The sequence below is a fragment of the Rutilus rutilus genome (genome assembly GCF_951802725.1).
Source record: "Rutilus rutilus genome assembly, chromosome: 21".
Taxonomy (NCBI): Eukaryota; Metazoa; Chordata; class Actinopteri; order Cypriniformes; family Leuciscidae; genus Rutilus; species Rutilus rutilus.
The window spans coordinates 14,143,183-14,158,701 of record NC_140226.1 but is presented as its reverse complement, the minus strand read 5'-3'; the positions used below and the strand labels follow the sequence as shown (position 1 = coordinate 14,158,701).

Sequence of the window (15,519 nt, the reverse complement as noted above, 5' to 3'; positions counted from 1 at the left end):
TTAAGTTTCCATCATCAATGCGTCTGGCTTATCTCTATATTTTAGAGCCATATAAAATCATTTACATTTGGGGGTAAATGTCTGGATAAAAAAAAAAAAAAAAGGCACTGCCATTTGTTATTCTAGATATGACTTCCCAGCCTCTTGCATGCATCTCTAAAATATAAATTACATTTTTTTTGTTCGTTTTTTTGTTTATTTTCGCACTTTTTTTAAATTTGGTTTTACCTTTTCATAAACATAACAATCTTTTAAAATATATATTTTATATATATATATACGCATATGTACGTCAGCCTGCAGTCAATACAGGACATCGGCTCTTGAAAATAACGAAAACAGAATAAACAACGAAAAAAAAGAGCGTAGTAAAGCAAAAAAAAAAAAAAAAGTTTCAGAATAAATGCAACAAAATAATAATAATAATAATAATAATAAAATAAAATCAGCATTAGATACGTTCTGATTTGCTAACGCGCCCAAAACAAACAATGAAGGCTTCGTCAACGTAATACCAAGGTAGCATGTAAATGTTTTAACACCGTTACAGCATCTGCAATTCTGCGGCATCATCGCACTGAAGAAGAAACGAATTTTCTTCCAGCTCGTCGCGTGATGAACATTTCAACAAATCAAAGTAAAATTTGCGTCATACTCCGCTATCCAATCGCGAGCGAGCAGCGTTCTTCGTAAACAACTACGCAATGACGCTACGCATTTAAACACTGTAACAGCCGAGGTGAAAATCAGCAACAGAATAACGGTGAAAAATTGCAAAACAGCAAAAACCAAAAAACGATTCTTATATAAAAAAAATATATATATTTAACCACATTTTAAAGAAAGAAAAACTGGCTCTTTGTTTACGACGTGACAATAACACCATCTGGGGAGGGTTAGCAAAATAGAAGCATTTAGAGATACTCACAAGAAAGGAAAAAGAAAAGAAACCAGCATTATTTAAAAAAAGAAAAAAGCCTGACATGTCTTTTGACTATCACGTAGCCTATGTTTTTTTTTTTTTAGATAAAGAACGCAAATTGGGAAAACAAAACGTCACAAAAAATAACTAGGTTGTTATTTGAGATGTACTTATGGTTACCAGCCATAGCAAAAGTTAATACACAAGGTATCTTAAATAATACATCTAATGAATACAATAACCTCTGCATCAATAATAGAAAAGAATAAATAATCATTTGAATCTGCTAATTGTTTTCAAATGGCAGTGATGAGTGGCTTAATACACACAAACAAATGCACCTCTATAAACAAGATGCACAAGATGCCACATGATGGTTTGCTAACATGCTTTGTAAAACACTGGCTACCATTTTGTTTAAGGCATTTCATGCACTTTAAAAGCTCTAGTTTGGAGGCACCAAGTCTCTTATGAAGCTGAAACACTGCATAGTCAACATTCTCTCTTTTAGGCAGCTTTATGGATGTGAAAGTGCCTCTTTACTGTCTGTTTACTGTCATGATCGGTTTCTTTGGATGAGCCGAAAAGCATAAAACACTTGAGGTGTGGGTAGGTGCATCAAGTTGCAGGCCGGCAACACGCGGACAACAGGGTACAACAGTCCTGTGGTGTGGGAATTGGGGGGGGGGGGATTTGGCGGGAGGGCGATGCTAATCCAGTTCTTTCCCCCCGCTGCCCTTGATTCACACCGTGTTGCTGATGAGAGTCTATTGCACATTTTTGCAAATTCACTTTTGACGGTTTCAGCAAGGATTCACAGCACCAACGGCACGATGAGCAAAGTTATTATAGCAAAAACTCTAAATAATATACATTAACAATCACTGAACACCCTCATAAAGGGACTTTAATGTCCTGGATTACAACAGTTAAAGCAACAACAAAAAAAGACCCTTCCCATGCAGAAAATCAGATCTTCACTTGTAAGAGTCCAAAACTAAAAGCTCATTTCTTTTTGTAAACTTTCTACTTTTTATACCTGGCATGATTAACTAATGGCTGATATTAAGACAATGCAAAAAAAAAAAAAAAAAGACTAGCCTCATTTATTGGTAACTATTGCACAGTTTCACCACAAGGCGGCGCTCTGTACTAATAACTGGTGCATTAGTGTTATTTCCTTATACATTTCAATGTGACATATATCTCTCCCTGTTGCTCCAACAGTCTCACGTCCTGCTGACCAAGTGTACCACGCATGTGATATCCCAAACACACAGACACAATATCCAAAACGTCCATATGACCCAAAAATCACTCCACGGCTGTGCGTTTACAGAAAAGAATTCAATGCATAAAACTGATCTGTAAAAATTTGAATATATCTCTAGGCCCAGACAGAATCTGTAGAAATCTCTGCAGATTCCCACAGTATCTGAACAAACATCATTCATGAAGTACACATCTCCCAAGTCTAGTGTTTTAAACCACCAATAAAAGGTATATATATATTTATATATTATATTAAAATATAACATAATATAAAATATTTCTGCCCGGACCTGTGCACCTCTGACCTACATGTTCACCTGCTCCACTTCAACCTTTCCATCTACTTGCATTTGCTGGCATTTCTCCCACATTCCCCTCCTCTGACCTCCTGATCTCCCTCGACCTCTGTTCCTCATGTCAGAATCACAGACCCTTCCACTCACATCACTTCCTGTTTCCTTTCCCATCGCCGCTCGCACGTTCCCTCTCTTTCTCCCGAGTACCATCCGTAAGCTCTGACTGTCTTTGTAGTGCTGTAAATCAGCTTTCCTGCTGGCACAAAAGACAACTAGAACAACAAAACAGTAAATACAAACACAATTGTAAACTATGAAGCCGTTTAGGAACCTAAAGCTGTACACCCGTCCTCGGATTTGAACCATTACTGTTTTGATATCCTTGACAGTATTATGTGTAAACATACTGTGACATAATATTTTTAGCATCTGCACAGAGGTGCAGAAATCTAAGCTGTTAATACATGTCATCTGGTTTCGTCTGCTGGTTGGTTTTGGATTTTGTGACGTCCCAGACAGCCACCTGAACGCTCCCGGTTGTCTCCGTTGCTTTACGGACCCCCTCTGATGGCCTGCCTTCACGAAGACCCTATGCTGCGTTCTTCTGTGGAAGTGTTGAAGATGTGATTTTCTCCCAGAATCGAATGTAAACGCGCTGAAGTAGTCATGATGACAGAACTTGCTTGTGTTGAGCCTTTCAGTAAACGGTGAATGGCACTGTGTAGGCCACGCCCCACCTCTCCTATTGGCTATTGAGTTGGTAGGTGAGCAGGTGGTGTATAGACAGAGGGGCTCGTGACCTCTTGATGACCTTTCCCCTGCTGCCAGGCATGCCGTCTCCCCGCGCGCCCCCTTCTCTTCTCTTCTCTCAGATGGTTGAGGTTCGATCGACGCCATCTATGGACATATGTGACATCACAGTTTTTGAATACTATCACAGTGCAACTGACAAACACTTCTGGAAACGTTCACTCAAAAATATGTGACATCATCAATCACATGTTCCATTCAAAAGTTTGGGATTTTCAATGCTTCAACAGTATTTTATGCTCACCAAGGCTGCATTTATTTAACCCTTGTGCATCCTTGAGGACATTTTTGGCTTTTTCAGTTTTGTTTTTTTGATCACTTTGCCTGTGTTAATGCTAACTGCATAAAATTTGGCACGGGTGTGTATTTTTATTGGAATTTTACTATTTCATCATCATTTTCTTTAAAAAATCTATTTTGCACTAGTTACACAAAATACTTCCTCTTAGGACCTTAAGGACAAAAATGTCCCCATTGAAACCCATTAAAACTGCATTTTTTAATCCCTGTGCCGTTTAACTATAAAATGATGCAATCTTTTTTAATAGGCTTTCATTCTGTTGGCAAGGCTTCAAAATTGACATTTTTACAATTTTTTATCAGATGGTGCCATTTTTTCAGGTTAGGCCTATAAAGCAAATACTCGCTTTATTCCTGTTTTCTGCTTCGGCATATTATAGAGCCAACTGGATAAATTATGCAACGATAATTGTGTGGGTTTGTTGGTATGGATGTCTAAGTGTGGTTGGTATGTGTGTTATAAAAAAAAAATGTGTTTGTGTGCATGTGTGTGCTTGTAATATTTGAGAGAGAAAAACTCAACTGCAAATCGAAAATTCAATCACTGTGTTCACCAGTGGAGTTTTGCTGGCATCCAATGGGGAAAGTCTGGTACTGCGCCCAAACAAAATCTTACTGAAAGCTCATTTTTTGAGATATCATCCTCAAATTCGGAACACAACCTGTTTAGATTTATGGCTTTGAATTTATATCAGTTTTAGAGTTCCAAATGTTTCATAAAATATATATTTTATATAAAATATTGATTATAATGTTCATAAATATTTTTCATAAACTTAAACTTCTATAACATTTTTTTGGTTGCACTTTTTTTCAATTTTTTCACGTCAACAACAATCTGCCAAGGGTCTTCTTTAAAATGAGACCAAACTTAAGTATTTGCTCCCAAGCATAACATTTTTATGAGAGTTTTTTTACTTGGACATTTTTGTCCCTTTTGGACCTATGAGTAAGTTTTTTTTTTCTTTCTTATGTTAACTGCATTAATTTTGGCACAGGTGTCTATTTTTATTGTAATTTTACTATTTCACCCCCATTTCATTTGAAAAAAAAAATGTTGCACTAGTTACACAAAATACTTATATATATTTTATATAAAATATTGATTATAATGTTCATAAATATTTTTCATAAACTTAAACTTCTATAAAAAAAATTTGGTTGCACGTTTTTCACTTTTTTCACTTCAACAACAATCTGCCAAGGGTCTTCTTTAAAATGAGACCAAACTTAAGTATTTGCTCCCAAGCATAACATTTTTATGAGAGTTTTTTTACTTGGACATTTTTGTCCCTTTTGGACCTATGAGTAAGTTTTTGTTTTTTTGTTACTGTTAACTGCATGAATTTTGAGCTATTATAGAGCCAGTTGGATAAATTATGCAATGATAATTGTGTGGGTGTGTTGGTATGGATGTCAGAGTGTGGTTGGTATGTGTGTTATAAAAAAAAAAAAGGTGTTTGTGTGCATGTGTGTGTTTGTAGTATTGAGAGAGAAAAACTCAACTGCAAATAACAAAGCCAATCACTGTGTGACCAGAGGAGTTTTGCTGGGATCCAATGGGGACAGTTTGGTACTGCGCCCAAACAAAATATTACTGAAAGCTCATTTTTTGAGATATCAACCTCAAATTTGGAACACAACTTATTTAGATTTATGGCTTTGATTTTCTAGCCGTTTTAGAGTTCAACTTGTTTCATAAAATATATATTTTATATAAAATAATATTCATAAATAATTTTCATAAACTTAAACCTATATAACTTTTTTTTGGATTTACTTATAAAAAAAATTTAACTTCAGCAATAATCTGGCAAGGGTATTCTTTAAAATGATACCAAAGTTAAGTCTGTGCTCCCAAGCTTCAACTTTTTATGACCGTTTTTTGACATGGACATTTTTGTCCTCTTTGGACCTATGAGTAACTTTTTTAAATTGATGCACAAGGGTTAATGAAAAATACAGTGAAATATTATTACAATTTCAACAAACTGTTTCCTATCTGAATATATTTTAAAATGTTATTTATTTCTGTGATGCAAAGCTGCATTTTCAGCATCATTACTCCAGTCTTCAGTGTCACATGATCCTTCAGAAATCATTCTAATATGATGAATTGCTCCTCATGAAAAATGTCTTATTAATGTTGAAAACAGTTGTGCTGCTTAATATTTTTGAGGAAACTATGATACAATTTTTCAGGATTCTTTGATGAAAAGAACAGCATTTATTTGAAATAGAAATCTTTTGTGACATTATGAATGTCACTTTTGATCAGTTTGATGCATCCTTGTTGAATAAAAGTAACAATTTCTGAACGGTAGTGTGAATGATATAACTAAGAAAATATGAAGCACAGGACTTCTGGGAATCCACTTTGAGTGAGTCAAATGACTCAATGAATCAGTTTAATCTAAAATGAACTGGACTTCCCAACCGTACAGTTTCACAGAGCAAGCAGTGTCATTCTGCGTAATGAGGGCACCAAAGCTCCCAGGCAGGGTGCTGACCAGAGGAGCTGGAGGTCCTGAGTGGGGGGGTACGTTGCCACATGAACACTACGGGCTCTGTTGGCAGCTGTGGAGCGAGCGGGGCATTCCTGAGCTCACCGCATGCGCTGCCCACTGCTTCTGCCCGTCTCCCTGATTCAGCCTGTCTGCCTCTCTCCTGTCTGTCTCCCTGCACTCCCCCAACACAAAGCTGTGCTTGTCCAGCGCCGAGCCCACTGCACTGAAAGCCTCTGTGTCAGCTCTGAGAGAAAAAAACTCTCTTTATGCAAAGAAAACCTCCACTTCACACGGGAATGCTCACTGCATTGATCCCGCGACGTGTGGATACAAAGTAACGCTCCTTCCCCGTCTGGAACTGATAGTCACAACATTATACAAGATTGTTGTGCCTGATGCGTCTTCGCCCACAGAAACACCTCAAAAAGCTCAATTAAATGTCGCGGAGAAAAAACAAACATTTCCCTTGAACATTTTCAAAGGGAAAAAGAGCACTTCGGTTTACTTCAGAAGGGTTTTTGACCTTTTCAATGAGTGTCAGACGGGATGATCCCGACAGAAACGCTTTCCTGTGGGGTTTCGTGACACTGCTGTAGTCAGCATGGATCCAATCCGTTTCCTCAAATTCCATTCTCATGGATTAAATCAGAGACTTTTTGTCACACAGATTGGTAAACAAACAATATGAAGTATAAATAACATCCTTATTCATCAGCTTGCACCAAAAGATGAGTATTAGAGTATAGATTCAGACATCAAGACGTGTAAAAATCTTGACTGCTTAACTACTACTAGACAAGTACTTCCTGTTTTCAGAGATGGACATGTCAACATCTTAACAAGTAGACAAGTAGTTTAAGTTTTTTTTTAAAGGTGGATATGTCAATGTCATAAAAAAAAAAAAAAGATAAACTATTGTTACATTTTCTAACTGCTAACTTTTCCTTATATCATTTATTGTTCATGTGGATTGCAAATGACAGAGGTTCAAATCCATTGTCATTTATTGAAGATATTAACAAATTAATCTCTGATAACATGTTTATTGTAGGATATCTGCGTGCCCAACTCTTAAAGGAACACTCCACCGTTTTTTGAAATAGGGCTTATTCACCTTCTTTCCTACATTTAGATAGGTGGGCAAATGCATTTTTGTCTCAGTGCATGCATTGTTTTAGTTTGACAGGGTCGGCGCTAGCTTAGCTTAGCATAATGAATGTAATCCTTTGTTGCCAGCTAGCATGTCCTGAGTAAAAGTAATAAAAAAATAATAAAAAAACCCCACCTAATTACTTCTTGTGGCCTGCGTATTCACAACGAGTACAAATAGTGATGCAGATTAACACTAGGCGATTTCCTATGCAGATATTGACATGGGACTATATTAGGGGGAAGCACAGGCGAAGCACTGCTACTTGGGCTCAGAGATATGACGCCCAAGTAGCAGTGCTTCGCCTGTGCTTCCCCCTAATATAGTCCTTAATATAGAAGTCAATATCTGCCTAGGAAATCACCTAGTGTTAACTATTTGTACTTGTTGTGAATACGCAGGCCACAAGAAGTAATTAGGTTTTTATATATCACTTTTACTCAGGACATGCTAGCTGGCAACAAAGGATTCTATTCATTATGCTAAGCTAAGCTAGCGCTGACCCTGTCAAACTAAAACAATGCATGCACTGAGACAAAAATGCATTTTCCCACCTATCTAAATGTAGGAAAGAAGGTGAATAAGCCCTATTTCAAAAAACGGTGGAGTGTTCCTTTAAAATGTTGAACTACACTACGGGTAATATCTCTTAAGTCTCTTAAGCTCACAAAGGCTGCATTTACCTTAATATTGTGAAATATTATTACAACTGAAAATAACTTTTTCTGTTTTCATATATTTTAAAATGTAATTTATTCTTGTCCTGGCAAAGCTGCTTTTATGGAAATCATGATACATTTTTTCCTAGGATTCGTTGATGAATAGAAAGTAAAAAAAAAAAACAGCATTTATTTTAAATAGAAATCTTTTGTAACATTATAAATGTCTTTACTGTCACTTCAACTTTTTATCAAATTGTCCTTCCTGAATAAAAGTATTAATTTCCTTCCCAATAAATAATAAATAAATAAATAAAAACTGATCTTACTGACCCAAAATGTATGAATGGTAGTGTAACTGTCATAACATAACATTGATGAACTATTACTTTAAGTGCAGTATTTGTAAACTGAACAAGAAGTGGACACGTACCTCCCAGAGCGTGTTCGGTCATGCTGAGACACAGAGACTCCAAACGATTATTGATGTCTGGCTCAGTCACAGGCACATGTAAATCTGCGAAACCATAAACAAACTGTGTAAACTTTAACAAATGACGACAATAAACAACACATAACAAGCCAAGTGAGGTCTGCATGACACAGACTGATGTCTTGACATACCGTATCATTTAGAAAAAGTGGTTATTTGTGCTTTTCGCCACATGTTAAAGACAGGAAGATAAGGAACAGAACAGATAGAAAATCAGTAAATAGGTTCGGCACACAATGCAGGTCAGATTTGAAACTTCATCCATGCAAAAGCATCACAGATCATTTTTATCAGACACTTTCAACTTACAGTACATTTATTACATGAAGTGTCGCCCTTGCATCAATCAATGGTTATGTGTTTTGCCCAAAAGCACAATAGATTCAGGTCACCCCTTGTCAGATTCAAACCTTTAACCTTGAAGTTATTAGCCCAGACCTTAGACCATAAGTTTCAGATAAATCATAGATAAAAACAGGCTCTAATAATCAGACCAATATTTCATCCTTTCTTTTTTACCATTAACCCACTCAGACCTTTACCAGCTAGAGAAAAAAAGCCAAACAAAGGTCTATTTCAAACTTCTCAAAGTGTCCCATTCACATCCTAGTCATTATGCCTGCTACAATTGATCAATAGCTCCAAATTGCGACCTCAATTTTCAAAATTCACAGCCATTATGCTTGCAAATTGCACTGAACTGATTGTGAACCGAATGTGTTCATAGTTCCCTCAGTAGTATACTGGACTACAGTGGGATCTCTGTTGTAAAAGAGTTGATTCAGTCTGGATGGGGCGGACTCTGGTTGCTCAGGACTCCTGCAGCGCTGCTTGGCCTGGCCTTTACAGTGCTCGTCTTTAGCTGAGTCAACAGCAAACAGGCCTTTGAAAATCCCTTGTGGGAAGGAAGAGCTGAGTTAGGCAACCACTGGCTGGACGGAACAGACAACCTGCTATTTTTAAGCATTAAATCCTGTAAGGCCCCTCAAGTCTCTCTCACAGTGCTCTCGTTTTGATGCCTTTGAATTAATCAAGGCGTTAGTATGAACACATTGGGATGGGCAGCAATGAGAAAGGGAAAGGGAAGAGTCAGAGAGAGAAAGTGGCAGGCACAAAGAAAGTCATTGTAGCACGCAACCTAGCACACAAAAAACACTGTACACACTCCCGTACACAGCCCCGCTTTCTTCTTCGAGTATTTCTGCAAATCCACGAGAACGGAGCAAACTAAAGGAAGTGCGTTTCAGCTGCAGGCTGAGAGGAACATCTGTCTGTTCTGAATGTGTGTCAGTGGAGCACACACAGCACAACGCTTGAGTCGATGTGTGAAGAACATGGAAAACTTTCCCTTTAAACATGTGACGCGGTTTCAGTCAGAAGAAAGAAACTGTCTCTGATCACTAGCAAATATTTGATAATATCTTTTTACTTGACAAGACAGGGTATCTGCCTGTTTAAGGGAATGAAATTTAAGACATTTTAAATCTTTACAATGCAAAAAAATTATTATATATATATATATATATATATATATATATATATATACACACACACACACATATATAAGTAAAACTAATTTATATACAAAAAAAATATATAAAAAATATATATTTTATTAAAACCTCTGATTGTAATATCTTAATTTCTTTTAGCTTTTTGAGCATAATTAATTAGTACAAAAATGTAGTCTAGAAAAATGATGGTGCCTTCACACCGACATTTTAAATACAGCACAGTGTAATGCACACTTGAAAGTTGATTATTAATTTTCATGCACAGCCAAAAAGAAAAAAGAAGAAGAAACAGCAGAATGACCAATGTCTCGGATGGCACTTCATTTACAAGCTTTTTTTAACCTCAGAGCTCCTTAACTGGAGGGAAACTATTCCAAACTTTTGCCTCTCTTAAGTCATCTGGGTTTTTTTTTGTGTCGGAGATGAAGGAACTCCAGACTGTGAGTTACACATAATCAGTGTGTTTGAGTTCCTGTCTCTTACCTGTTTGCTGGAACATGGCCATGGTGTGTGGGTTGGTGTGGACGGGCAGTGATCGAGTCCTCTGAACTGAGCTGTGTGTGCGGCTGGGCATGCTGTTACTGCCCCCTGGGTTGGCAAACCACAAACCCTAACAAAAAACAACAACACACGTCAACCAAATTACATTGACATCATACCACAATCTGTGCTCATGTGAATGTTGGGACTGACAAAATAAATGATAACAAATGTAACGGAATTCATTCAAATAAAATCTGAATAACACATGAAAAACAGTTTGACCTATTATAAAGCCTTTTATTGTTCTAAACATAAAATGTCTAGTTATAAAAGCACATCCTTTCTCATTCATTCAGTGTGAAACATGACTTTTTTTTAGCACAGGAACACATTTAAATGTCACACTGGGTAAAATAGGATTTCTTCTGATTTTGTGGTGACATTTGTAACTGATTGTCTTGTAAGTTTCATCCATTCATGGAGTGATTTGATGCGAATAAGCCTTTCTAACCTGCCTATCCTACTTTCATTCACTCTCTCACTCCCTTCATTTGACTCCCTCTCCCCCCTTTCCTGGCCCTCCCGTTCAGAGGAGCAGGGAAAAACAGGAAATGCCTGTGCACTGTTCTCACTGCCTCTGACTAGCTCACTCTCTCTTTCTTTTTCTCCTCTCCTCTTCTTTTCTCCCCTCCCTCCAGTCGCACTTCTCCCCACACATGACTCATCGCTATTTCGCGCACCTAACCCCACCGTCCACAGACTCTGAACCGGGGAGGCAGTTGGAACTTCCTCCCATTGTAAGCGTGCCTAGAAAAATGTTTGAGCAGACACGCAAGAATGCCAGGTTATCGCTACGCTTCCAAAACCCAATCCTCAGTTGTTCCATTCAACAGTGATGTTGGAATTCTGGAATGCTGTAAATTGCCTCCAGCTCCATCCACTTCAAAAACTAGTGCTCCCTTCAGTTTGAAGTGGTAATAGAGTCATTTACGCTTTGGGTTCGGTGTTGTTGAAAGCCACTGTGAAATGACAAACCTGTCTGCCCTGTTTCAGGCCGGTAGGGGTGCTGCTGCTGCTCCGGGGGGTTGGTCCGAACAGCCCGGTGGTACCCAAAAGGCCAGGTCTTATACCAGGCAAACTCCGCATCTGATACTGGCGCAAGTTTCTCCGTGTGGGAACGCCGCTGCCTACACAGCCCGTGGTTGGGAGGGAGTTGGACTGACCATAGCGGCTGCTGAAATGAAACAGGCAGACAGTGTCGTAAAATATATAGAAAAATATATATAAAAAAACAGAAAATTATATATAAAAATATTTTAAACAAATTTAAAATGTATATAATAATAATAATTATTAAGATGTTATACATTATTAATATATACGTGTGTGTGTGTGTGTATGTATGTGTGTATTCAGCTGCTTTTTTTCCTAACAATTATTTTACTGTGTAAACATTTGTATGAACATAAAAAGATTTAACAACCGAGACATAAACGGGCCGATTTTCACAGGCATCTGATGAACAGAAATGGAATAATGAGTCCCTGAACAGAGCTGAGGTCAATATCAAAAGTAGCCGTCAGTATGTGGTGTGTCCACCGGCTGCTTTGAGTACTACTGTACATCTCATCCTCATGGACCGCAGCAGATTTGCTAGTTCTTGTTACTCCACCCTTCCACCAAGACACTTTTTAAAGCTCTCGAACACGTCTGAGGGGACACGTGGTCACCCGTGCTTTGACACTGCAGGGATGACCAGCTGTCCTTCCTGTCTCCCTGTGACACTGTCTTAGGTGTCTTACATTACAGACATTGCAGTTTATTGCTCTGGCCACATCTGCAGTCCTCATGCCTCCTGCAGCAGGACTATGGCATGTTCAAATGAATGTTCAGATGAAACAAAAAAGCTTTTTTGGCAGCAAACACTTAATATGGGTTTGGTTCATACAGGGATAAAAAAGTACCCCATGTGTAAAATGAAATACTCTGCTGTATCTTTAATGCTGTGGGCCTAATTTTCTGCCAGAGGTCCTGGACATCTTGTTCAGATACATGGCATCATGGATTCGATCAAATACCGACAGATAAAAAAATCTAAACCTGACAGCCTGTGCTAGAAATCTTATAACGGGCCATGTTTGGATCTTCCAACAGGACAGTGATCCAAAAACAAACATCAAAATCAAAACAAAAATGGGTCACTGAGCACAAAACCAAGCATCTGCAATGGCCATCCCAGTCCCAGACCTGAACCCTATAGAAAATGAGTGGGCTGAACTGAAGAGAAGAAGCACCAACATGGATCTGGGAATCTGAAGGATCTGGAGAGATTCTGTATGGAGGAATGGTCTCTGATCTCCTGTCAGGTGTTCTCCAAACTCATCAGGCATTATAGGAGAAAACTCAGAGCAGTTATCTTGGAAAAAGGAGGTTGCAAAAAGTATTTAATTAAAGGGGGCAAATAATTGTTCCCATCGTGTTTTGGAGAAAAACATTTATTTCAATAATGTGATTTCCCCCCCTCTTTCAATTATTTTACTTCAATGAAAGGTTAGATTTTTGCAATTTTTTTAAATAAAATATCAAAAGGATTACCAATGAAGATTTATTTTTTACAGCCATCTTTGATCATTTTTACCAAGGGGCAAATAATACGGACAATATATATATATATATATATATCAGGGCTCGAAATTAACTTTTTTACTTGGTAGCACTGGTGCTCCCAACTTCAAAAAGTTAGGAGCACCAGCAAAAATTTAGGAGCACCCACCAAAAATTAAGGAGCAACACAACTACAAATTATATATTAACAAATTTTATTTCATCCTGTGGCCAAGATTCAAAATTTGGTCTTCTGGCTCTATATCATCTCACCCCGATGATATTGGCACATGATTTGTCATTTGACATAAATTTAGTGAAGGCAAGCTCTTCTTTGGCGATGGTGTATGCGGTGTTATATTCATAGACAGTATGGTTATATTTGACGTATCCTGCCGATTAAAAGCCTTAATAATTGAACCTGATTTGTTTGCCACACACCTGTCCCTGCATTTTTTGCTTGGCACTTGGCACTCTATTGCTATTAATATGCTGTATTAATCTTTGTTAATCTTAGTTAATAAAAATACAGCTGTTCATTAATGTTACTTCACAGTGCATTTAACTATGTAAAAAAAAATAAAAAAAAAGTACAACTGTGTTAACTAGAATTTAATAAGTGGAACATTATTGTAAAGTGGTACCGATTTGTTATACACCGATTCAGACGTCTCGTGAGTGTGTTGGACAGATCAGTTGTTCATTAAAGTGAATCGGTTCAAATGAGTCATTAGTTCGCGAATCGGAGTGTCATTAGTGGAAGTGTAGCATACATAGACATCATATAGGTAGACGCCCTATCGACCGCTACTGCCTATTGGCACGGACGAGCCGTGGGGCCGCCATCTTAAACCGGTCAACCGCTCCGCTCAGTGTAATCTGTTTGGCAGGTGTCAGCACATTTAATTAATCATATCTCACTGAATACCGAACCGATTTTCACGCGGGTTTTTTTGCTGCAAAGGTCATACATGTAGCTATGATACAGGACACATTGCATATTTTATTCACAAAATACAACCAATAGTACGGTAATGTTAAATGTTAAATCTAACTTGTGAAAAGTAATCCCCGAGTGATGGTCCGCCGATTTGAGCAGGAATATGCTGCACAGTGCTCTGGCGTCTACTGCTGCTATGCAACGCAAATAGGAGTATGACCGGTTTAAGATGGCGGCCGCATTTCTTGCGCCCAGCGGCCAATAGGGCGTCTAGCTATATGATGTCTATGGTAGCATACGGCAAGCGTTGTGTGATTATCCCGGTAGTTTATTTTTTAGCACAATTCACACTCCACGGTAATTTAGGAGAAAAAAAAATCTCCGAATGCTCCACGTGAAACTTCGGTCTTCCGCCCTTTTTCTATCGTGTCAAATGATTTTGATTAATATGCGCAAGGGAGAGGGAGCAAGACAGCGCTCGTGTTGTTTGAAGACGTGAGAGTGCGCGCGCGCGGCCGGGGCTTTCTCTCGTCAAGCGCAGCAGTCACTCACGCACCGATCAAAGGCTTTGGCGGCCGCCAAAAAAAATCAATGCAGGAAAAACCCCGGGATTGGTTATATAACGTTGGATAGAATGACGGTCCGGCCATCGCGTATCAGCGCACATAAGGTACACACTGTGAAGTAATTTGCAAACGTTTTTTAGAGAAATGAAAACAGGTCGCAGCACAACCATTATTTGCACTCGCACAAATGCTCCCAAATATATTTTTAGGTCGCACAGATTAAATTTCAGGAGCATATGCGACCAAAATGGTCGCAATTTCGAGCCTTGTATATATATATTTCATATATATATATATGCAATGATATGTTAATTTTAAGGCACCGTAAACAAATATATCAAATAAAAAAAAGAGTGTACAGTTTAATTGATTCATTACTTTAATGTATTTGACAGCCCTGATTTGTTTTAAAGAAGACTGTAAACAAGCGAGTGCTTTTGGTATAATTTTGATTTTGGCAGAAGTACAAGACGAAAAACCAGAGTCTGTGTAGGAGGGCCTTCCAGTACTGACTTTGGCAATGGAGACCATAAAGTTACAAAGGTTGTGAACCACTAATGTAGAAGTCTGTAATGCTTCACGCTGAGACATAAAATCGGAGATTCTAGCTGAGTATCATATGCTCTATTTTCAGACCCTGATGCAATCCAGTAGGGAGTGACGGCATACCGTGACTCATAGTCCTAAACACTTCTGTGTGGTTTGTGGTATCCGATCATCATTAAAGTCTTAGTCCAATAAATAAAAACACAGATGACAATTCTGCCCTAAATCAATCAACAAATCTGACAGGGTAAACCTCAAAAGTACTGTTCTTGCCTAAAGTCTGTTCTCAGTCCACAGTATGATGTCATTTGGTAAAACTTGAGCAACAAAACAGGTTTTCTTAGGAAACACTGCCCTATTAATCAGATCAAAATCTTCCACTGAAATTCACTCAATCATTTACAAGTCACTGATAATGTACAGTTAACCTGTCAGTTTATTACAGTAATGATGGTGC

At 38.1% G+C, this 15,519-nt stretch overlaps 1 protein-coding gene across 2 annotated transcripts in view; it reads right to left on the bottom strand.

Annotated features, from left to right (window-relative positions):
* Window positions 1-3,224: 3,224 nt before the first annotated feature.
* Window positions 3,225-15,519, bottom strand: part of samd4a (sterile alpha motif domain containing 4A) — a 42,648-nt gene continuing 30,353 nt past the window's right edge. Inside the window, exons 10-13 of one of the 2 annotated variants that reach the window (XM_084393720.1) lie at window positions 11,442-11,640; window positions 10,407-10,533; window positions 8,350-8,433; window positions 3,225-3,387 (exon numbers count right to left, since the gene is read on the bottom strand). In XM_084393720.1, the coding sequence (XP_084249846.1) occupies window positions 3,359-3,387; window positions 8,350-8,433; window positions 10,407-10,533; window positions 11,442-11,640 (439 nt within the window). In that variant the 3' untranslated portion in view covers window positions 3,225-3,358. Of the gene's footprint in view, window positions 3,388-8,349; window positions 8,434-8,996; window positions 9,305-10,406; window positions 10,534-11,441; window positions 11,641-15,519 lie in introns of those variants that run through there. The other variant, XM_084393719.1, reaches the window with a different exon arrangement.